Source organism: Culex quinquefasciatus, chromosome 1, assembly GCF_015732765.1.
Source record: "Culex quinquefasciatus strain JHB chromosome 1, VPISU_Cqui_1.0_pri_paternal, whole genome shotgun sequence".
NCBI lineage: Eukaryota > Metazoa > Arthropoda > Insecta > Diptera > Culicidae > Culex > Culex quinquefasciatus.
The window spans coordinates 85,927,567-85,951,955 of NC_051861.1; the positions used below are offsets into that span (position 1 = coordinate 85,927,567).

General features: G+C 46.7%; 1 protein-coding gene across 1 annotated transcript in view; it reads left to right on the forward strand.

Moving 5' to 3' along the window:
- Positions 1-1,298: 1,298 nt before the first annotated feature.
- LOC6046168 (zinc finger protein 1) overlaps positions 1,299-24,389 on the forward strand; it is a 38,478-nt gene continuing 15,387 nt past the window's right edge. The window contains 4 exon segments of the mRNA XM_038252667.1: positions 1,299-1,433; positions 2,079-2,292; positions 14,103-14,212; positions 14,319-14,765. Coding sequence (XP_038108595.1) covers positions 2,214-2,292; positions 14,103-14,212; positions 14,319-14,765 — 636 coding nt within the window. The 5' untranslated portion in view covers positions 1,299-1,433; positions 2,079-2,213.

Consider the following 24,389-nt stretch of genomic DNA (forward strand, 5'->3'; position numbering starts at 1 on the left):
CCTGATTTTTTGGGCAAATTTTTAATGGGGGGAGGGTGGTTTAAATAAAATTTGTACCAGTTTAATCGACCAATTTATCAACCACTTTGGCACTTTTTTTTTAATTTAATAACCCCTTTCACCTACGCCAAGGCCGAGCGGTTTTATTTTAAGTGCAAAAGTGAGATAACAAAGATTGTATACTGCTCACGCTAGAGGATGTTTACATCTGGCATGAAACTGCTATACTCTTTGTTTACAAACCCCCTACGGTCCTTTTGCATTGTTTTGCCAGATTTTCTCGATTTCTTCGATAACAAAAATCCCACCAAAAACAGCACTGGAACAAAACAAACCTCCACACCACCCCCCAACCACCCGTGAAATCAAGCTTTCAATTCCACCACGTCCTTCCGGAAGGAAGCTTTCCGCACCAAAAAAGCTCGCTTCAGGTTGCCCGCAAGCTTTTGACACGCAAGGAAACAACACAGAAGATCGTTTTCCTAATCCCACGCAAATACACCCAAACAACCTTGCGCGTTCACGGCGACACACGTGTGCACACACTTCTTCCTCGAGAGGGGCATCTTCGTCAGTAGATTAGTGCGGCGACACATAATGCTATGCTGTGTGTAAACACTGTAGAAGCCAAGAAAATGCGCAACTTCTCCTCACCGCAAGAAGTGCAAACACACACACACACACGCAGAGCGTGTCGTTGTACAACGTACCGACTCGCAAGAAAACACTGTGAGTGAGAGAGGGGAAGAACACCAACACACCCGCAAGAAACTCCACCTTCCCGCACCAGAGCGAAATGATGAATGAAAGTTCACTCACCGCCGCGCGCGTAAAAACGTAGAAGGGTTCCGGTACCAACACAAGCGCACGCGCCGCAACACTCACCCGCGATAAGACTCGACTCAGTAGGCCAACGGCAGCAGGTAGAAACACGTTTCAAGCAAGAACGCAAGCATGCTGGATGAACTCGGTGACGACGATGAGCACCCGATGAGTGGCCGGGTGAAGTGAGTGCGCGCTTGGACAACATCTGGTAAATCACTTCGGGCTTCGGGACAAGGGTTCATACAGCTCGTAGAAGATGAGGGTGCTGCTCACCGGTCTGCACACACATCGACAGCAGCAACAAAGCCCGCATACATCGACACACGGGACGAAACGTGCAGGGAGGCAGGGAAGACGGGACCCGTGAACGTGTGCTACGACGACGGCAAGGGAGAGAAGTCGAAGCAGAGGGAGTCGCTGGGTGAGATATGTATACGGTGGCGAGCGCGTTGGTCGTGTCGGAGCGGTGAGTTGTACCTCTGTCGTACATACAATTTAGTAGCGACCGAAACGTCGCAGCGTAAACACGAGATTATGAGCCCTCCTCCACGAGCGGCTGGCAAGCACACGAGCGACGACGACGACGACGGTTACAGCGGCTTCTAGAGGTGTGTACTAAAGGAAGAGTGTGCGAACGCGAACGTGAAGAAGAAGATCAACGGGGGTTTCGGGTGATTACGCCCCAGTGTGACGAACTCGAGGACCCGCGTAACGTGCACACCTTGCTCGAAGGACCCCCGCGCGTAACGGGAATAACCCAGAAGGGAAAGCTCGGGCGCGCGATATGGTGAGTGTGTTCGGTTTGGTGACCTGACGCGCAACAAAGACCCAGGTGACCTCCGGCTTGACACACAAAGGAATACACCGACGTCGAGTCAAGTGTGTACACACGAGAGCAGAAGCTATTTTGTTCTTGGAATAATCGCGGAAGAATACGTCGGAGACAACGCACGCACGAAGTGTAGTGTGTTCACCTAATGACAAAAGCCTGTTTAGACAACGAAGCAACCATCACAACAACAACAACAGCAACAACGAAGAATCGTTTCTGAGGTGATCTCCGCGGAAAAATTGTGTCGAGTGTGATCATCTTCAAGGACAGAGTCGCGGGTGGTAGCGCGTTGTTAGGAAGTGCGTAGTAAGAATGAATCCCTTTGGAAACGTTAAACACTGCTGCTAGCAAGTGCCGGAATCACCCGGCAAAGTTGATGAAAGTGCTTTAAGTTCTTGTTGAGTTTTTTCAACTTCCTCAGAATATACCTCGCAACGCGTACAATGAAAAAGTTTACAGCTCGGAAGGATTTAATCGGTGCAAATAACCAGTGAGATTAGAGTGTTACAAGTGAAGAAAGAGAGTTCTGCAAGCAGAAGCAAAACAACGATTCCAAATGTTGTCTTGTCTGGTGCCGCCACGGTTCGGACAAGAAGACAGTATCATGCCGTCATCAGCCAAGTTTGCCCTGCAGTGTGAGTATTTCAAAACAAATCATTGTTTCAAAATTGCAATCATAGTTGAAAGTTTCTAAAAATACAATCCTTACCTTAGAAAATCTAAAGATTGCTATACAAGATCTTTAAATAAGTTTAAGGATAAATTCAAAGAAGCTCAAAAAAAATTTAAGTTCGAATTTTAAAAAGAGATTTTAATGAGTGCGATTAGAAAAACTGCTTAAATTCTATTTAAATATTTAAAAAAATGGTATCAATTTGATGATTTTTTGACTTTCTCAGTCAGAAAATCATCAAATATTTAATACCATTAAAAAACAAACAATCGAGTAAATTCTAACGAATTCGGTAGATTTACACGATTTTTCATCACTGCACAAATAGATTTGTTTACCGAATTCGATAGTTGAAAAAACGATAAAATTTACATCGGTAAATCATCTGTCAAAATGAATAAAAATTACTGAATATCGGATAAGATGAACAATAACTAACTACTTTACCGAATTTCGTACTTTTCAGTTTACCGAACTGTTCAGCAGTTGAAAAGTCAGTAAAATTTACCGAATTCGGTAAAACAATCTAAGTGTGCGCTTAACAAATTGGTAAACTAAAATTAACCGACTCAGTTAAATATAACCGGGATTCTATAACGAAGACTCTTGTCACAAATTCTAGATACAATCATGTTTATTATGACAGATGGTTTCCCGATCTAAATTCTACAGATTTTTCATCAATCAATTTCGGTAAATAAACCATATTTGCAGAGAAAGTTAATTTGTGTCTGAAAAGTGCAAATTCGATTCAAATTTACTAAGCTTTTTGTATTGATTTGTTGACATAAATTAAGTTAGACTAAAAGTAGACCACTCGTGTTCGTTTACAAAAGGTCCTAAACGTCTTTTGTAAAAAGCATTTTTCAATCGGTTTTCGAATAATTTACGTTTAACAGATTGCAGAAATGTTTTAGATTAATTATCCATACGTCCTTCAAATACACTCATTTAAAAAAATGAGTGACATTTTTTGGCCAAATTCAAAGTATTTTATATGGAACAGAGAGAACCCAAAAATAAATAGTTATCAGCAATCGATGAATCAGAGTGATAAATTTAGCGATCAGAAATATTTTCAGAAAGGTAGAAACACATTTACCATAATAATAATTTTAAAAACGTTCTCTTTTTAATGCCTTCAAACAGTTTAAAGTTACTTTTGAAATTGATTGACATGAAAACATATTTTATGTTTAACATGTCTTTAAAATCCAAATCTTCTTCGGTTGTCCAAATTCAAATAATAACGTTTTATTCGAGTAAGGCCGTTGCAAATATTTTTCAAAGTTAATGTCGTAATTTTCGTCAATACTTAGATATTTTGGAAAACAATGATTGCAAAACAACAGGACAGGTGTATAAAACATTTAAAACACTTTTATCATTAAAATGATGAAACGATGGCTCGTATTTACATTGTTTATACTTTTTTTTGCCCCCTCATGCAATTTTTTTTTTTAATTTTGTGTATTTGATATCCAATTGTGATAATCCATTTTGATTAATGAATTTGTCACTAAAAACAATCAATAAATCAGTAAAAAAAATCCAGTTTAATGAGAACTTATTCTGATTTTTTTTAATAAACCAAACAACTCCAGAATTTTTTAAACATTTTTGTAATTGCCTAAGTACAAAAACGTCCTAAATTTATTTTGTCAATTTCAGTATTTTTCATTTAAAAAAAAAAGCAAAAACTGTTTTTCATTGAACACGAGATTGGATTTTATTTGCTAGTCAAGTTTTTTCCGAAAGATCAAAATCAGCCTGTATCAACATTTTTGACCAACGCTCATAAAAAATTTAAGGGTGCTCAAAGTTTTAGAATGGTGTGCCAAATTTGAAAAAAATTCAAACAAGTATGCTTGAAATTTCAGACTTTCGTCGACTTTTTGAAAAAATCTCAAAATACTGACTTTGCAATTTTCAGACCTTTTTCCGACTTGAGTGGCCACCCTGTCATCAATTCTATGACATACAGTTAAACAAATCCTAATAACCCTGTGTGAAGGATGAATGAACTAAATATTCTGTTATTTATATAATCATCAAAACAATACACTGAATTTACCATAAAAATTGGTGAAATTTAAATGCATTAATTTATCCTTAAATGTCCAATCATTTCAAAAAATTGTCCTTGTTCACCAAAAAAAATCTATGTTTACAATTTTCAACATTTATAACATTAATATTTATCCTACAAAATCAAAGCCTGATACAAATCTAGAGTATTTTTTTGAAAAGGTCCAATCAACTTCAAATTTTTAATACCCATGACTCAAGGCGGTTTAAAAAAACACCCAAAAAGCAAAATCTGGAAATTTGGTTTATTGGACCTTTTCAAAACAAAAACTCCAGAAATATACTTTCGTATAATTTCGCTGCCGGCCAGCCGGCGTTGGGTTGTACCACACAGAAACCCTTACAAAATTTACACTATTTCTCAACCAATTTAACATGACTTCATTGATAGCCTAAGATCAGCCGTTCTACATTAAGTAGCAAATAGATGACTTTCAATGTTGCAGTTTTTCCCTTCCCCCATTAAACCTCGTCAATAAATCCGTGCTTCAGGTCACAAATTTCGCGCACGCTGGAAAATCCGCAAGCCAACTCTGTACTTGTAGACAGGTTCGCCGTTGATTGACGCCGCCTGCTGCGCAGCAGCCGATCATCCGCGCGTTTACTCTGGGGAAACCTGATCCCTGTCAAAACTGAACGCTAGCGGAGGGGGGCGTCGAATCGATCAATTTCCCAACTGCAACATTGACATTCCGAGCGAACGAGCGAGTGTCCAACAAATACCTTTGATCTGTGCAAGTTACTCCGCCATCTTGGCGACCAAGTCGGCTGCAAGCTTGAAGGTAATAAAACGTCAGTTTTTATTGCCGCGAAGCGGCAACGAGGAAGACACTTTGAGTCGATTATGACAGGGCTGCCTGCGGCAGCCCAGTTCGGGGTTATTCCCGAGCGTTATCTCCCCTACTAATTCCGACTGATTGAGATGACTTGACGGTGGATTTTCTAGAAAGTGACTCTGATGTCACGTCGGAGAGATGACCGCGCAGGTAGCCACGCCAGACTCCATTTTGTACTCGCGATCATCGCTTTGTGTGTGCGTCGCGGCCTGCTTGGGCGTGTGTATTACGCATCGCGCAACAAGTGTGTGCGTCTCGTTCATCAACGCCTGCTTCGTCGTTTTGTTCTGTGTTCGTATTCGTGCCGCGTGTACACGTCAATTGAGGAAGTAGCAATTTAATTGGGACGGGCTCACCAGGTATAACGCGCACGATTGTTACGTCAAAACCGGTTTGGTTGGGTGGGAGGAGCTTGGCGATTGACCAACACACACCAACTCACCTTAGCGGGCCTATTAACGGGGAATCCATTTTGAGTTTTTAGAAAAACTGGCCACCGTCCAGCAGCAGGGGCCATGTGTTCTGCCGGGAACCGCTTTATCTGGGCACGGAATCAAATTTACTTCAACCAACCGCTCAACCGAGACGGAATTCATTAAACCTCTATTCTAATCTCGTTGCGCGAGTGACGTGTGCGGCGCTGTACCTTTTGTTCCAACCCCTTGGTTTTTCGATACCGTTAAGGTGCGTGTGCCGAATCTATGCGGATTTAAATTATCGCCCCTGTTGCCAGTGTTGGCCAGGGCACGCGTCACCACCGAGGGTACAATCAACCTTTCCTATTGTCCCCTAATTCGGCGCACCCTAACGCACACATGTGTCTTCCGATGAAATCATCATCATCTTCATAAACGTCATTAGAACGCCGCTGGAGTTCACCTGTCTGTGTCGACTCATCTTGCTCCCTTTGCGTCAAGGCAAGGAAAAGAAAAAGGCACAAGGTGGAGGGGGAACAAGTGCCGCCGCCAGTGCGTCGCCGATCAAAGCGGGCCATGATTCAAGGTAACCCCTGCCCAAAATAAAACCAAGAAACAGACACTCACAACTGCTGTGTAAGTCAGCCTTTCCCCCTCTGACTTCCGAAGAGAAAGAAGCGACGTAGCAGATTCCTCGCAGCAGCGATGACGTAAGGAAAGGTAGACCCTTCGGCTTTACGACTCCATGACACACGGAAGCTGCTGCTGCAGAGAGGGGGAAAATAAATGGTTCTTCAATTTGCGTACAGAATGAAGGGGAAAAGGGCGCCGGACTGCCTGACCGGACAACCTGTGAGTCATGGTGGCGTCAACCAGGTCTTCTTTTTTCGAAGAAACATAACCTCAATTGAAGAGGCGTTAGGGACAAAAAAACAACAGCCTCCTTTGATAATTGAGTGCGAAGAGAGCTGTCAAGGTGGTCAACGAAGGAAGGTCAAAACAAAAAAAAAACGGACAAGGAGTCGACAGGTCGCCCGAATTAAGTCAGGTACGGTAACGAGTCGAGTCCTCCTCCTTCGTTCCAGCAGTTGTTTATTTTCTTCTGCGGTCAAATAATACCTTTTCACACCCTCTTTTCTCCGAGTGGGGAACCGACTCCCACTTTTCGGTGAGTGGAAGCAATTAGATTTGGTCAAACCTTTTTTGTTTGTCGACCTGCCCCGTCGAACCGTCTGTGTCGACCGAGGGAAAAGGTTCACGTAATTAATTATCCCCACTGCTTCCATCAGAGAGACGAGCAGAGCCGTTCCGGAGTCGTTCTGGACCAGGCCAGCAACCGACAAAAAAAAAGAGAGGAGCCAACGCACATATGACGTCGGTTTGCCTTCCGGTAGCACCGTCAAGGAAGCGTAGGAGGTCGGAGGTTAACCTCAGAGAACCCGGGGTTAACATTTTGATTTTCTCTGCCAAGCCGAGGGCCACGTGCACGGTGTGGGTAACCTGTGATTAATGCTTTGTTCATGAGAGTGCGAAATTGGTTTAATTAAATTTCAAGGACTGCTTCGATGGTATCTCCTCGACGCCACCTTTTGTCATGGCCGCCTTGATCATCTGTCATCGGTTTAATTAAATCCTTCCGCTCGGCAGAAGATTATCGTACGGCGATACCTTTTGTTTACGTAAAGCCCCGCATCGATTCCCGAACCCTTCAGAATTGGCACACTCATCGGTTTTCAACGACGACACCCTTATCGTCTTTCAGCGCGCACAACAATAAAGACCTCTTGGCAAGTAAACACTTTTGAAAACAAAGACGCGCGCTCACCTTTTCACGAGAAACTTGCTATGTTTACAAGATTGAATTACCTTGAAATTGCACCACCTTTGTTTCCCTATAGCTGCTTCGCAGCTGACACGACTCCCAGCCGATGGGTTCTTTAACCTGCAAGCATGCTTAGTGCAAACAAACAATCCAACTAATCGTCAATATGGTGCAGACACTTATTAACTGTTAATTATTCCTCCACGTTCCCATGCAGTTGTGTGCGGCCCTCGCACACCTCTTCAGTCGAAAACTTTGTTCACGCACTTGGCGCGACCACTCCGTCGCTACGCTCCTTCAACTCCCTTCCCTCCCTTTCTCAAGCGTTTTATTATTTATTTATTCGAGAAATTACTTTGGGCATTCTTCTTGTTCTTGCCCAGCTCCTTTCAACTTTGTTTTATGAAAGAGGTGCATTCATGCCGGCGAGTGAACCCCTCTTGCCCGTACACTTCGCTGCGCGAAGACTTCCAAGAAGTGAGCAACTCCTTTTGGTAAACATGTGTCTCACTTCTTTTCTCCGTGTACATGAACGGAAACTCCGAAAAAATTGGAGTATTAAAAAAGATTTTCCAAACGAAAAGGTGTGAATCGACCTTAACTTTTGTCAACAACTGTCAAGCGCCACCCCGTTGAAAATCAATCGACGCGCAACTGGACGACAAAGTCGACCAACCGTGCAAGTTCGCGCATAGATGCCCTTGTTCACCTTTCCAAGCCACTCCAGCTTTCCGTGTCCGCGATCGCGGATGAGGTGAGCCGGCCACATGTGGATGCCACCTCTCTCCGGGAGATCCAGTCGTCGTCGTCGTCCCGCGTAAACATCACGTTCGTCAGGTAGAGAGAATCGCGCAGCCCCCGAAGAGCGATCGCAAGCGAAATATTATACATTCTCTAAATATTATTTTCCCTTTCATCGTTTTTCATCGTAAGCATAATAACAACAGCCTCGTAAACATAAACATGTTCGAAAATCTTTTCTTGCTCTGGCATTGCCGCGACGACGACTGCGTCGTCTGTATTGATGGAACGGTTGCAGCCTGCGTCTGTATTTGTACACATACACTCCGGTAGCTTAAGCCGCCGTGAAGCGGTGTGCAGCTGATTGCCCGTGATTCGACGACCCTTCGCGCAGATGCACCGTTTCTCACCCTCACGGTTTCCGGCCGGTCTAGTTTGCTGCACCATATGGTAGACTACTCTGAACTCTGTAGTGCTGCAGGTATTCACTCGTTCGCTGCTATGGTTCGTTACGAGTTGAGAAACGTTACTGTAGGGGTCTTTGGAATTTCACATGATTCAATTTACGACGACGGACAATTGACACCATTTGAGAGAAGGGGCCTTCTCGGTACTAAGAAGGTAATAAATTCGTTCGTCGAACGATGCGGGCTCACCAGCATCCGTCGGATCAGCGCACTCTCTGAGCTGCGCTGTCAATTAACACTAATGAGATGAATTGCAAGACGCTCGAATTACCCGGGCAATCCCGGTGTGCAGAATGTTCCGATGTAATTGAACTGTTGTTTGCAAACGCGGGCGCATCATCCTCCCCCTCGAAAGGGCGATAAATCGCCCAAAGACGACTCCCGCGAGTGCCCCGCGCAAGTATTTACGGTGCAAAATTTATTTGTTTTGCAGCGGAAGCCGCGAGCGCGCTCGCGAAAGAGTTGAACTCGCGTGGTGGCGGAAATTTATTTACCTAGGTGTCACCGGAATGGCCACTGACTGTGCCGGACGCGAAGGAAGAGAGCCTTTGCCGAAAACAAACTCCGCGAGCGCGGAACAACACATCAACCGCCATAAATCTCACTTTTTGACCGCGTCGCGGCGGTGGTGGCCATGGGATCTCCCTCTGTCTATTATCAGTTTTAAAATATGGCCCGCGCGCGGTTTCAGGGTTGGAGACAGGGCTTCCCGAGCGGTTCGGAGGACATTTGTACGGCTCTGGAGCGCTGTCAGACTTTAACGTCGCGCGTAGAACAAGTTCGAGACACCGATGTCAACTTAGAACCGCTGTTGACGCACAAAACGGCTCGCGGAACCCCTGCCCCGTAACCCAATTAATAGATGAGACAGCAGGCGAAATTTGCAGTCTATCGAATTAATCACTGCGCGGCGCGCAGCGTTCCCAAGCCGTTACCCACCGCGGATATACGGCGTGTTTACAAAACGTGACGCGAACATGCATCTGAGCGCTGCACTGCTGCCGAAAGGTGCAACATTCGTGCGATGTTTACAGTTCACGTTTCATCGCGAAGATGTTGACGGTGACGCTGACGATCCGACTTTTGCTGATACAACAGCCCTCTCTCGTACGTAACCTGGGCGGTAGACCCAGAAATGTCAAACGGCTTAATCCACGTGTTGCCAGAGCAGCTGGTAAACGATCGAATTGAGGTTATTTATAAAGTCCGTGTTCCGCACGGATCGATCATCATAAATTATACGCGATTCGATTGAAAGGGGGAAGCGGGTTCTAATTTTGGGGCCGAACTGTGCTCTTTCGAATCGGAAATTTCGTCTCGATCGCGAAGCAATACCAGGGAACCATACAAATGTGTTTTAGGTGACGCAACCGATCCCGGTAACCTCATCCGGTAATTCGAAAACGCCGGTCAAACATGAAACCACTTTGGGCGGCCGGGGGAATTTCGGAACCGCTTACGGAGGTCGCATTCGTTGTCCACCACTTGTGTAAACAAAAGAACGCGGCAGCTCCACCGAAATGACCACCCCTCGGCCGAGGTAGGGTCGGGGTATTTGTTTGGAAAAAGAATAACAAGCACGAAAACAACGTTCTTACCACATTTCCCTGTCTTATTTTACGATCGGTTTTCCTCCCGCTCTCCTTGAAGACGCGTATAGTCAAGACGTGAGAGAAGGAAAAACATTAAACTCTTTCACCGCAGATTGCCACGCAGGTTACGCTGGCGATGTTTACCTTTCCTGCGTGCTGCGGTTCCCCTCGCCACCTCCCCTAGCGGCGAGTAGCGCCATTAACTCCACGCACACGGATGCCACACATGTGTCAGGGCACCTCAATCAAACGTCGATCTGGTCGCGCGCGCTCGAGGTGACCGAGGCGGCTCCGCCCTGACGGTGCCAACGTGAAAATTGACATTTGTTTTTTCACCTTTTCCTGCGCTCTCTAGCGCACGCATGACTCTCGAGTTTCGCGCGCGTTCGTCATATTTCGACTAATTAAGTGTCGTACCCCTCGACCGCGCTCGCGGACGATGACGAAAATTAGCCTCGCACGGCTGAAATTGACGTGAGTATTAAAAATCCATTTTGGGGCGGCGCGGTGTGACGGAGCGTTGCCCGGCTTCGGTTTTCCTTAAAGGTGCCGGGTTCAAGTCCCGCTCCACGCCACGTCGACGCTTCTCACCTTGAGAAGTTCAATCCCCACAAAGTACCCCGGAGTGCCACCTGGTCGCATCACCACTCGCCAAACCACGATCCCCGTGACGGACGGGCCCGGACAGAGAAACGTCTCCGGTGGAGGCTAAGTAAACAGCACTTCTGGTCCCATCGCGTCGTCGTCTGACGTTTATTGCCGATGACAACTCGCGCCGACGACCATTAACAATTGTGTTTATTGTTTTTATTTCGCCACCACACGTGGGGTCACGCGCTGCTGGTGGTCATCAGCCGACAGCGGAGAAAATGGCGACCCGCAAAATGTAACAAGAAGTGCATTCCGCGTCCCGTAATGGTGTTGAGAGCTTGAAACACCTGCCAGGCCGCGCGCAATTTGCCGGCTGACGTGGGTGTTTGTGAGTGTTGGCCTCGTTTGTCGAACCACGAGTTATTGGGGAGTGTCGCCCTTGACACCCGCCAAACTTGTGCGGCTTCATCGGCGCAATTTTTAAGGAAGATTTTTGAGTGAGAAGCAGTCGACATAGTGCACCCAAATTTGGGTTTCATTTTCTTTATCGACCATTTGCTTACTTTTATGACCGTTCGATTTTCTACTGGGAAACTGTCAACATCGAGTTGTCAAAAGTCAGCTCCCCATAGAAAATTGATAGACTGCGAAGCATAGCAGTTAGTCGATCAAAGTAAATTAAGCAGGTGGCCTCAAACTCTGACCAATCCGCTCACACTTGGAAGATTCCTTTGTCAGAATCTCAACCCCCACTCAAACTAACAAGGTATATTTTCAACCACATCAATCGCGCCCGGTGTTACGAGGTGAGATCGGATCGTGAAGCCCACTTAGCCGCGCGGGAATCATTTAAAAAGGCATAAATTTAATGTGTTATGAAAATGGCCCTTCCTCCACACATACACTGGAAAAGTGACACCTCGTGTGCCGCTCAACACATTCGATTTCGGGGAGTTTTTTTTTTTACTGACGCGCATTTTACGAGAAACCAGTTCCGGTCGGAGCTGGAAGAAGTGGGAAAAATCTACTCCCGAAAGAAAACCTGAGACGAGCAAGATGAACCATTTTATTAATGTAAATCGTGAAGGAAATTTATTGCCTTCGTGTTGATGAAAAGTGTGGCCAAGTCGTTTCCCATTCTCGGGTGAGGGCTCTAAAGTTCATGAAATGTGATTTATGAAAATTGAATTTCCTGCATTTGGCCCCCGAGAGTGCATCCATCAATTTTCGATGAGGTTGCAGGTGTGCACGCTCGAACTCCTTTGTCAGTGTTTCTTTGTCGACCCCAAGTCGACATTCGCTTCTTGCTCCATCAAACTCGTGGAATGCGCGCCCGACATAATCCCGCAGCAAATAAAAACTAGAAAGTTCCGCCACCACATGTGGCCGCGATGCAGTTCAACTCCTCCAACGCTCCTCAGGATTGGAATTTCAACTGTCACATTTTTTCAACTAACCATTTCAGATTTATAGCTTTTGGACTCTCTGTGTGCCGAACGTTGCCGAGAGCCAATTAATTTCCACATTGATCACTTTACGCCGCCCGGTAGCTTCTTCTATTTTCGGTCGCCGATCCCGGGACACGGCTCCGGAACACGACGCACAAACAACGCGTTTGGCCAGCCGAAAAAGAAGAGCTCATTCATCATAAAACTTCACCACCCGGCTCAGACGACGACGGCAATTTGCGCCATCGATACTTGTAATCATCATCTTCGTCGTCGAGGGGACGGTGCTTTGCGCTCGTCAGCGAACTTCATAAAACCGTCAATCGACGAAAGTCGACATGAGATCAATTTGTCGATGCCGTCGTCACACGCGGTTGCGACACCTTCATTAGGAGCCCGAACTCACACGGCGGACGCGGTCGAAAAGAGGTCATTGTTCCGAACACGCTAGAGCGTGTTGCGCTAGCGATGCATAAACCTTACAAATGTGCCGGCAGAGCCCGAAGAAAAGAGTTCAGAGGAGAAATTTGACGTGTCAGCGAAGCTGACAGGTATTCGCTAGCCTTGAAATCGACCGTGCACGAGAGAAAAAAGCGCAGACAACGTCTGAGCGCCGGCAAAGTTTGACAGGCGTATTTTTAAATTGGTCCCAACTCGCGTGCGAGTTTTTTTATTCGAGAATGCACAAGAGAACAACTTTCACCGTCGGCAACCTGGCAGAAATGAAATATTGTTGCCAAGTTTTATTAGAATATTGAAAAAGCTAACCGCAAAGACCACCGTCACTGTCTAAACAAAACTTCCCCGAAATCATCGAATTCAGTAAATAATGAGCTCATTATTCAACTTTCTCGCTGCGAGAGAGAATTCCGCTGTCGCCATCGTGGCAAAACAAATCGGTTGTTGTCTTCGCTAAAGACAACAGATTTAGCGTCGACCGGGAGCCGTCCCCAGAGGGGCCACGAATCTCCGGGGAACGCCGTGCCACCGCAGGCGGAAATAATCCAAACTGTCACAATAGGATTTCCGAGCCGATTTGTTTGGCAGGCGGCAAAGACGACGACGCGAACCTACAAGGTTTCAAGGTTGCCAATTTATGCCGTACGTAGAGAGCATGTGAATGTGTGGGAGTTTATGAAAACAAATGATGCTACTTGCGCTGGAGAAGTTCGCTGGCATTGAACTTACGACGTGGCAAAGTTTTTCGTGCCTCCTGCGACCGCTCGCCCTCTCTTCTTCGAAAACCTTACAAATGTGTCGCGATTTGTTAAAGTTTGACAGTTTATTGGCGCGCGCGTTATTGGACGCAACAAGTTCTAGCCAGTTCCGGTAGAACAATCGACGAGCAAAGGCCTCTCTCCGGCAAACGAAGAGATGAGTCTACCCGATGTGCGGTCTAGTTAATTGATATAAATTAAGGTGGTTGCGTGTGAGTCACTGTCGACGTAGTCGACATCAAGCCCCACTACAACTGTCAAGAGCGCGCACTACAAAAGCAACTGGGTCGTGGAATTTGAATAGGGTCCTCTTCTCTTCCAGAGCAAAGAGTCTCCGTTTGATGTTGCTGATGCGAAAGGAAAATATGAGATTATCATTATATTATATGATTGCTATCATCGTCAGCCGTGTGGTGCTGTAGTGGTGTGCCACATGGTCCGCCTGATGAGATCATCACCAAGTCGGGCCGACACTCTTGTTTTAGCGCGACACACACACATACACATTACTTATGACGTCTGATGTCGCGTTTTTTGTTGTCTCTCGTTTGCAGTTCCAGCGCTGGCATCCGGCCTGCCGAAGGATGACGAGAGCAGCGGTACCCCCCAGACGGACTGCTTTCTCCAGTGTCCGCAGTGCCACCAGACGGTGCAGGGATTTCAGGTAGGACCTCCACATTAAATGTAGTTTGGGAGAACTGTCAAAGTGACAGTTGTTGCAGTCGTAACTGTCAAATTTCGGGATTTTAACAAACTATTTAACTTTTCAGGCCCTTAAGGACCACATCGCGGCGGTGCATCCGGCGATTAAGCAGGAGCACGGTTCGGCCACTCCGTCGCCGCCGCTGTCCGCGTTTTACCACCACTCCCAGCAGCAGCAGTCGCAATTCCAGCCAATAGGTGCTTCCCTGCCGTCTCCGCCGGCGTCCGCATCAGCGCTCGAGAGCAACGATCCGCCGTCCCTGAACGGCACGACGACGGAACCCAACGGCCGCAGTAGTAGTAGTAACAGCAACCGTAGCAACAGTAGCAGCAGTAGCCGAAGTACCTCGGCAGGTGGCACACTTGCGGACGAAGGTGGGCGGTCTATTAGTCCCACGTACAGCAACAGCAGCCACGGTGCGGAACCCTACGCATGCTTACAATGCTCCGCCTCATTCCCGAATCGTGACTTACTTGAGAAACATGAGCTGCTGCATGTACCTAACGCCCTGGTGGTAAGTCCCTCTCCCTCTACCTTCTTTATCCAGTCGCCGTCGCCGTCGGAATACTCTAAACCCGAGTCCAAGAGAGTCCAATTTTCTATTTTATTAAGATTTTTCTTCCACTCTACCTTGTATACCTTCCAACACTCACGTTTTTTACCACTATCGACCTGCGGAATCGTGAACTCGTTCACTCACCGCGCCTTATCTCTCCTTAAACTCACACTCTCTCTCTCTCTCTCGCTTCCTCTCTCTCACACTCACACCACCATCCAGAAAGTTAACGCTATATAAGGTGTACCTTCGCGCTCCATATTTCGCTCTTCTTCTTCTTCGAGACTCACCTTCCACACGCAGACACCTTTTTCTTATGTACACACGTTGCCTCAACAACAACAACCATCTTGACTCAACGAAGCGGCTTCAGACCCCGAGTTTTCGTCAAGCTGTCACAGCGCAGCGCGCTGACTTGACAGCGCAACAACAGCAGCAAACTTGCTTGCAGCTGCAACCACCTTCTGTTGTCTCCGACTGCGAAACGCAACGTCCAGAGCAACAACTGGCAAGAGGAAGGTTCGGAAAAGGGAGCAAAAAAAGGGCACAACGAGAATGATGATGGGAATTAAGTGAAATATGCACAAAGACACTGTGCGCTCTCTGGGTTTCCCGCTGCATCGTCGTTACAGATGGATGTCGGTAGATATGTACGCAAGACAAACCAACCAGCGCGGACGGGACACGGCACTTGAAGTGGATATTCCCACAAGTGAGACTGTCGTCGGGGACGACGGCGCGGAAGAGAGCTGTCGGGGGAAATTAATTAAACATTTCCATGTAAGATAAATTAATTTCAACAACTAATTTCGCGCGGACGACACAATGGAGGCGAACCTCGTGAAACGAGAAAGAGAGAGAAAGTGTTCCCAGTGGTCCGTACTGACCCGCGTGACCACTATAGCACTAGTTGATAGCGCCATTTTTGACCATAACCTCAACAGATGGCGGAAGTGCGTTAAACAACCTTGCCGAGTTCGGGGCCGCGCGGCCACCACACATAAACATGTGCAAAATTAACCATCAAACAACAGTTTGGTGGTGGCGGCCTCCCCATGCCTGCACCCGAAACTGCACTTTCATCACTTCAATTAACATTTAATTTTACTTTATTTACACCAACATGGGTTCGGGCACCGTGTTTGCGGCCTCGGGTAATTGCTATTAATTTCATTTTATTTTAATTTAATGAATCCGTATCGATGGCGTATCGGGAAACCGCTCTGTTTAGAGGGCGCCACTCGACCATCATTATGCGCCCAACGCAAACCCCTCGCCGGACGCCATATTGTTTTTAACCCGCAAGCCCCCCCTTCGCCATCATCTCCAACGCGGAGACCACGAAAACGAGCGCGTGGCCGTAAACGGTCGATTGGGCGCTAATCGTTTGTCACGCTAGTACGGCTTCAGGGTAGTGTGCTTCATTGACGCCTTCTCCTCTCCTCTTGCGCGCGCGCCTGCAAGATAGGCAATCAGCGATGCGATACGAATCGAATGAATGCGGCCAATTTCACTCTTCCATCTCGCCGCCGCACAGCAGTCCCCGCGCATGTTTACACACATGTTCCCCGTCCACTTCTTCTTGATGATGATATATGGACGGATTGTGCGAATTCTATACCTAGACCCGCTAAACGGTCACTGCCGACTAGCGCTCTAGCGGTCCTCCTCTTGCGCGGTTGTTTTTGTTATTTGTTGGCGTATGATAAAAGGCATAGCTTAAGACGCGAAGCGGGACCGACTCCTTTGTGCCGCCGCAGCAGCAGCATCGGAACGGTTCATTGCGGGACCCGAGACAATCAGTGTTTTGTTAAATTGAATTTCGCTATCCTGGCGCCGGGACTCACGTTGCTTCTCGCGCCAGGGTTGACGAACTCCAACAGATCCGACCAGGCGTGCCCGGCACTCGACGCACTGGGAGTTCAACCTTAGCGGGCTCGACAACTTTCAATCAGGGTGTTGGCGAAATGTCACAACTATGTCGACTCAAGCTTCTGTCAAATATTCCAACCCCGTATGAAATGTCACGCCGACAACCTGGTCGACAGACTCCACTGCAGCGCGCGTGTGGTGACTTGACGAAACCCCAACCGAAAAACAAGCCACGCCAAGTGACATTCCGTTTAAGGTTGGCGCATTGCTCCCTTTAGTTTTTGGGGCGCGCACTCTTCCAAGAAGGGAAAGGAACCCCCCAAACCTAGAAAAAAAACGCCAGCAAAACTATGGCGGCGATAACGATATAAAGATTTATTACTGTTCGCCATAATTTGTGTGGTGGTCGTCGTCGTTCGGTGCCGGGTCAAAACATTCTAGGAATGTTTTTCTTTTCGACTTTCCCCCCCATCCCCGTAGGAATCGCGTCGTTTTGTGTCGACTCAGTGCGGATGACCTCAACTATTTTACGAGAGTTTGGGGCAGTTTTTACGTGCTCCCAGATCGCGCCGAATGAAACCTCCAGGCTGTCAAAATGGAAAACATTGTCAACGTCGTGTCCGAGATTATGCGGCGTGCCGTTATCGTTAAAAATGATTTAAATTTCCTGCCGGTCGGTCCGTCCACTTCACCAGGGGTTCGATTATGGCCGACCGAAATTTTCGCTCGATTCGTCAGGGGCCATATTTTTTCTTCAACTTCATTGCACACTCTCAGCCCGAGGAGACGCACCTCGTCCAGAGAACAAACGGTTTGATTCACATAAAAAAAAATCCCTTAAAAATTGATGGTTCTCACCACCACCGACCAAGTCGGTGGTGGTGGTGGAAACGGACAAAGTTTCTCAAAGAGAAACGTCAAGAAACGCATTCACCGTTTCTCGCTTCATATAAGTTTTCGCCCTGGGTCTCGAGGAACAATAATCGTTTTGAAGAGGAGCTGGAAAATATTTAACTGCCGCTAGCGATGATTATTTCCCCGGCTCCACCCTAAGCCCGAACCACCTCTCAAGATTCGTGAATGTCTTCAATTTAGCTTTTAATAAACACTTCTCGGTAGCGCCCGCGCTTAGTGTTCTTAACGAAAGCGTTAGTCACGCGCCGTCCGGAACCTCAATCTTTTTGGAGCAGTTGAATTCCGGGGAATCAAAGTCGATTAGTCAGTGCGCCGCCATCTTGACCAACCGTCAATTGACACCTCTACACCGCCGTACCGATCCTCGCTTGGGCGTCGTGTCGAGATCGCGATCGCGGTGATGAAAACAAATCACCTTGGCGTATTAATTTTCCGATGCAAACCTGTCACTTGGCCAGTTCTGACAGAACAGGGTCAATAAATAACGGATTTCGTACATTTATTTGCATGTTTCGTCTGCGCCGACGACGTCGACGAATGTCGACCTGGTGTAGTGCCGTTTGACAGGTTGTTTCGTTAAGTTCCTTTTTCCGCCATCTTTGCTTAACGGGCTGGTAAATTATGCTCGCCGCGGCGACACGATGCGTCGAGCAAATCCCCATTCAGACACGTTCGCGTTCTCGCGCGCTCAAACGGGGTAATTTATGGCATTTCATAGGAAAATTAGTTTGTGATTTTTACGACAAGATTTCTGTCAAATTATGTGTCGATGCGCGCGAGGTGTACGACCGCTGGCTGGCGTTTTCCGAGAACGCGAAAGTGTGGGATGACGCCCCGGTTTTTGACAGAGGCCCGCGCCAAGGAGCCAGACAATGGCACCCAATTAACCAATTGGATTTATTGTTTTCTTGATCATTTTGTGACAATTGTCCGATCATGGCGGCGGGGCCGGTGTGTTTACTTTTGCTTCGCGTCCAATTTTCGCGTTCGTTAAGTAACAGCTCCTTCGTTGACGTTGACGTTTATGGCCGATGACGGATTGTTGGTCGGACGGTGCAATATCAGGAAGCGACTCAAACGCGTCCCTCGCTAATTAGCAAAAACAAATGAAACGACCCGTCAATGGAAATACGGGGTGCCGTAATGCCCCTCTTCTACTTCGTTTTTTTCTCGTCTCAACGAAACTTGACGAAGTGAGCGACAAATTATGAGGTATGGTCGGGTCGAACAGATTTGTAGAATTCGACGTGATATTTTGTGGTTTTTTGTGGCGCGTTTGTGGTCATCGTGCCCCAAATTGCCGGCTGATGAACGCACATAAGTTTTTTTTTCCGTACGTTACGCGCCCAATGTTGATTAAGAGGAAGCGAAATGTCGTAAATTTTTTCCCACTGGTCCTCGCTCATCCACAAGCAGGGGTTTATTCTGCAGTAAATTTTATCCTATCATAAATAAATGAAACTCTCCTGCACGTCGTTTGATGCTATTCAGCGCGAGACATGATGCCTTTGCACTTCCGTTGGCCGCGCACTAGATTTACTAACTTCAAATCGCCACAAACCGGCGCGTAGTCAAAGTTCAAGCAGGACTGAATAATTAACCGAACCGAAAAAAATAGCGGTCCGACAGTTCCTGTATCTGGCGTTTGAACTCGCCAACTCGCCGAGTTAATCAGGATTTCCGGCAAAACCGCCTTGTTCTGCGAGCCGCCTTTCATTGTGCGCCGATTTAGACGACATTCAGCCCGAACTGTCAAGTCGACATTGCGCGCGGTCGGCGATGTTTTGAAATATTTTAGCTTTTTGCGTTAGCCGTGGGTTCCGTTTCTGGGATTTTAATTTTCTGTGGCCGTTCGCGGGCCCCGACTACCGGTGTGTGTGTTTATTTTGAATGAATAAATATATTTATCTTTGCAATATAATAAAATTGCGAACTGGTCGCGACGCCGCTACGCGGTGTAAATCATGTTTTACGGTGCAGTGCGGATTAATGTCAGGGCGGGGATAACTTTGATTCCGTAACGTGTATTTTTTCTGTTTGATAGTATTAATAGATTAAGTGCAAAATTAGGACGCGCAAACCGGCCGTCGTCAGAGGCGTTTAAGTCGACAAAAAGCTGGCTTAATTCAAGGTTTGCAAAATTAAACGGGCATTAAACTAGTCCTTCAAATCCAGCTGTCAAATTTACGCAACCCAGTGAAAAATTCTCCTAACCAACTTTGTCGACTTGCGTGAGCTCTCGACATTGTCGACTTTTTGTCGACTTCTAATGTCGACTTAAATCACGCTGTTTGCCAGCAAAACAACACTTCTTTGTTCCCACAACCGGAGCGGACAACTTTCGAAAGGGTTGTTGCGTTCCTGCCAAGAACCGCAGAACAACCATCGCAGTTCTGCCAAATGAAGCACTCTCGCGCGGAGGGCGGTATTTGTCCGTTTCAATTTTAATTAAACTTGATCCCACGTCTGGCTGCTGGCTCCATCAAGGAGAGATGAACAGTCAGCGATACCGCCCCGCTCGGGATCAACTCCGCAAAGACGAAATGAAGACTGGGAATCCGCTTAATTAACCGTTTCGGTTCGTTTTTTACCTCTCCTCGCGCGCGCAAAGATGGACTCCCTCAGAGAGTGATAGAGGGGGACGAGAAAAAACCAGCCCGTCAAGCCAATAAAGTATATCACATTCGGTAAATGAACCGAAGCCGGTGAGGCGAGTCAAACCGTAAAGTAAACAAAAAAGAAGTGACCAACAAGGGCGATGTTTTTGTTTGAAGCGTAGGCGTATCGAAACCAACGTCGATTCCGTACGCGGTGGCTTCAGGAGGGATTTTTCGGGGCTTCCCGCCATAACAAACCTCTTTGTACACAGGAAACCAACGAACCGAGCCGACACAGCAAGCAGAAGGGGGAGCAACAAAAACGATAACAAGCTGATAACGCCTGATTCGGTGGCCGGGGCGAATACACGTACGGCGTAACATACACACCGACATGCCACATCGACAGTAAGTGGTGGTGTGTAAATAATAAACATAAAAAACGAGCCAATTGAGCGCGGAGCAATGGAGGGCGAATCTACGCGAGGAAGGGGCCGAGAAGTTTCTTCCCTTCGATAAGCCGGGAACCAAGTCCCAAAAGGTTTGCGGCGATAGCCATCGGTCACGGTTATCATCCATAAAGCATCCGTCCGAGAGCGAACGCAAAGTTTGACAGCTCGAACGTAACGCACCGCCGAGTGACAGTTGGCCCTGGTCACTGTAAATCACTCGCACGCTGGGCACTTCGAAGCACCGTGGCCGACTGCCCTTAGGAAAGTGTAGTGGTGGTCAAACAAAAAGGAGAAGATGATAATCATAACAATAATCGTAAAAAATATTTATTAATATATAAACAATCCGTAGCGCGTCCATTCACGTCAGTTTTTTTTAGTGCCCGCTCAAACTTTCATGTTTGCTCGTGTGTGTACCGATACTTTGCCTGGAGGCGAAACGTAAATCGAACAAATAAAAACTCGTCTTGGTCGTCAACTCCAATGGGTTGTGAAGGTAAAATGGCCACGGAATGGCCCCAGCCGCCGGGCTAACAGAGCGAAATTCGGGCGCAAATAAAAAGCGATAACTCGGTAAATGTAGGGCTGACCACGCTATGTCGACTTCTATCAACCGTACACACAGTATCTGTCAAAACGACTCCCTCAAAGCGCTCGCACCCACTAATGTCGGGCCACGTATGACGCCGTGGAAATTTATCTAAAAACCACTAAATCAGTCTACTCAGAGCTCGGCTTCCGTGCCCATTAGCCGGTGCTGCCATGTGTGAAACCTGATCCCTCCCCACCAGGGCAGACCCACTCCAACGCGCTGTCTCCATATCCCTTCAACCCCTCGGCAAGTCCCGCGCACCAGAGAGTGATCGTCAATTAAAAACTCATTCGTCTAATTAAGTGAAACCCCATAAGGTCCCTGCGACGTCGGGTTCTTCTTTGTTTGTTTAGTCATCGTCACCACCGCCGCCATCATCGTCGACTTGTTGATCAAGATGCCGTAAGGTAGTAGTACCTTCCTACTGGGGAGGGGGAAAGCGCGCTCGCTACATCACAAATTCTCTCTTTGTACCAGCAGCAGACCAATCTTTTGATTGAATTAAATTGCCTCCAGTTAACGGGCGCGTTTTAATTGAAGGGAATTCGTTCGTTCGGTGACCTCATCGGCTATGTCGACCGGTCACCGCAGGCGATGAGCGTTACATTGTCGCGCCGACATTAAACATCCGACCGACATTAAACTTTTGTCGACCCCTTGCATCAATCAAGCGCTCCTGACTGAAAAATGTCGTCCGTTGTACAGTCATCCCACATATTCGGAACACCCACAAATTCGGAACACTTTTATGATAATTTGTCAATAGCATGCCAAAAGTAGCTTTTTTGTCGACCCTACTGTTTTTAGAACCTTTATTTGGACATTATCTTGCTATTTCACTAGTAAAAGTAATACTTTTTGAACAAAAAACTTCATTCCAAGACTATTTTGTTCAGAGCAGCAAAACACTGCCTCCAAATGGCCTGTTTCATAATTGTGGGATGTTATTGTGCCTCAAACAATTGTGGAACACCTGAATTTAACTGATATTTTCACCAAAAAAGTTATCAAACCACGTATAAAACATCACTAAGCTTGAGTTTCATTTGTTTCAGTGTGAAAAGTCATTATTTGGTAATAAATATGTACTCCTGGAGAGATCCAAAGTTTGTTTACATTCGCAAGAAAAAAGTGTTCCGAATTTGTGGATTTCAAGGGTCAAAGTAATTATTCAAAAACTTCATATAAAAGTTAAAATTTGCAGATGTTCGATACAGCATTCGAAAGATCGCAAGAAAAGCTTTCAAATGAAGGTAAAAGCGAATCATTAAGTTCAATTATCGATTTGCTATGATTTTTTGAACATTGGCCGATCTGGAAACCGTTCCGAATATGTGGGATGACTGTACGAGTTGTCGCACGGGTCGTTTAGTCGAAAACTTGACAAACGCCTGACTTCACATTTCTGTCGACGTAAACAGTTTGACAGTTGTCATCAATTGAACTTGTTTTGACTTGATCAAATCAGAGAAACTTTTAACCGAAGCGAACCAAAAAAATGAAAAGAAGGCTAGAAAAAAAATATAATCAATGTTCTAAGATTCTAAAAAATATCGAAAAAACATTTTGTTTTAATTTAAAAATTCTTATATTATTAAATTTTTAAATTCGACTAACGACGCACGTTGGACGTATGTTTAAGTCAGGGTTGCCGGGCGCCATCTTTGATCGATTCTCGCGCAGCCATCAGCTACAAATCGCTCGATTTGACCAACTCCAACTCCGCGGATCATATTTCACCGCCGCACCCAAGGCCGCACCGTTCTTCGCTTCGGTTGGCCTCTGCGCGGGCAAAGTTAATGAATTTTCCTTTTTTAATTTATTATTGAGTGATTTATTTATCGCTTCGTCGACTTGTTCGCCGCACCAATACAACGCGCCTCTGCGGTGTCTTCTTCGAAGACGACGAACCGCCAGACATAACCTCTACACGCATGGTTCTCGGACGCATTTGTGTTGGTATTTCTTATGTTCTTCTTTTCAAAAGATGCCTGATAAATAAGCGAGGCAACGGAGAGAAAAAGGTCTGATTCACTTTCAAGGATACATTAATTTTGTGATCTTTTTTGCTGCTCCGTTCGTCGACTGACTCATCCGAGACTCCGGACGCCATTTTGAAGCGGTTTTGACAGAGGTGATCGCCGCTCGTTTGGCTGGTCGACCACCCACGGTTGTGGCGACCCGGCTGATAACGGGGTTCCAAATTTGCCCACGCTGAATCATCGACTCTGGAGAAGAAATATTTACGTTCGGCAAAAATGAGCGATAAACGTCGTTCCGATTGGCGCTGGACCTGTTGTAAACAAAGGCCCTCACTGTTGGTGGTGGGAGCGACGATTGGACGTCAACAACTCGAATGAGGTTATCACGCCGGGAGTCGACACTCTTCCGCAGTTGAGCGACCGTTCATGGCCAACTTTTGCAGGTTGAATAACTTCTTGATGACGATTGCGACGAATCCAAAGGGCGTATCGACATTGCGCCCCTTTTTACTCCAGCTGTCAAAATGCTCGCCCCTCCACTTAGTTTGATTCGAAATGAGTCAAATTTCGTCTGTTTGTAAACATGGCTTATCACCGTGTGCATTCTCGTAAACAAACACAGAAATTCCCGCCGCCAGCATCAAAACAAGCTGGAGCGAGTGCAAACGTCACTTTGCGGTGCACGAGACGTCAACAGCGAAGAAGACCCGGGCAAAAGAAAGCAGCGCGCGAATGCTAATGAAAAAATTCCTTCGCGAACTCGCCGCCGACCACAAAATGCTCTCTCTCTCGTCTACTGGACGAACTGACACAAGAAGCTGGTCTCCGGGCATTCTTCCCGCTCGTTCGCGTTTCTGTTTTGTAATTAGACAGTCGCATTCCCCACAGTGCGATGACAAGAGGAGCCCCCTCTTGAAAAACTATTTGAAAAAATGGCGCTTTCAGCGGGGTTCTGTGGAAAGTGGGTGCATTTTTCAAACCGGTTCCGCCCCGAACAAAAACCGCTGAAAAACTAATGAAATCTCCAAACGTCAAGCGTAATTGACGCGCAGTTATTGGCGGACGCCATTTTTCAGCACCATCCATTATGGCTACTTTGACGTTTGTTTGTACCCTATGAGAAATTGATTGATTTTGTGATTGTAGGTCCGACAAAGAAGCGCCTTAAGGTG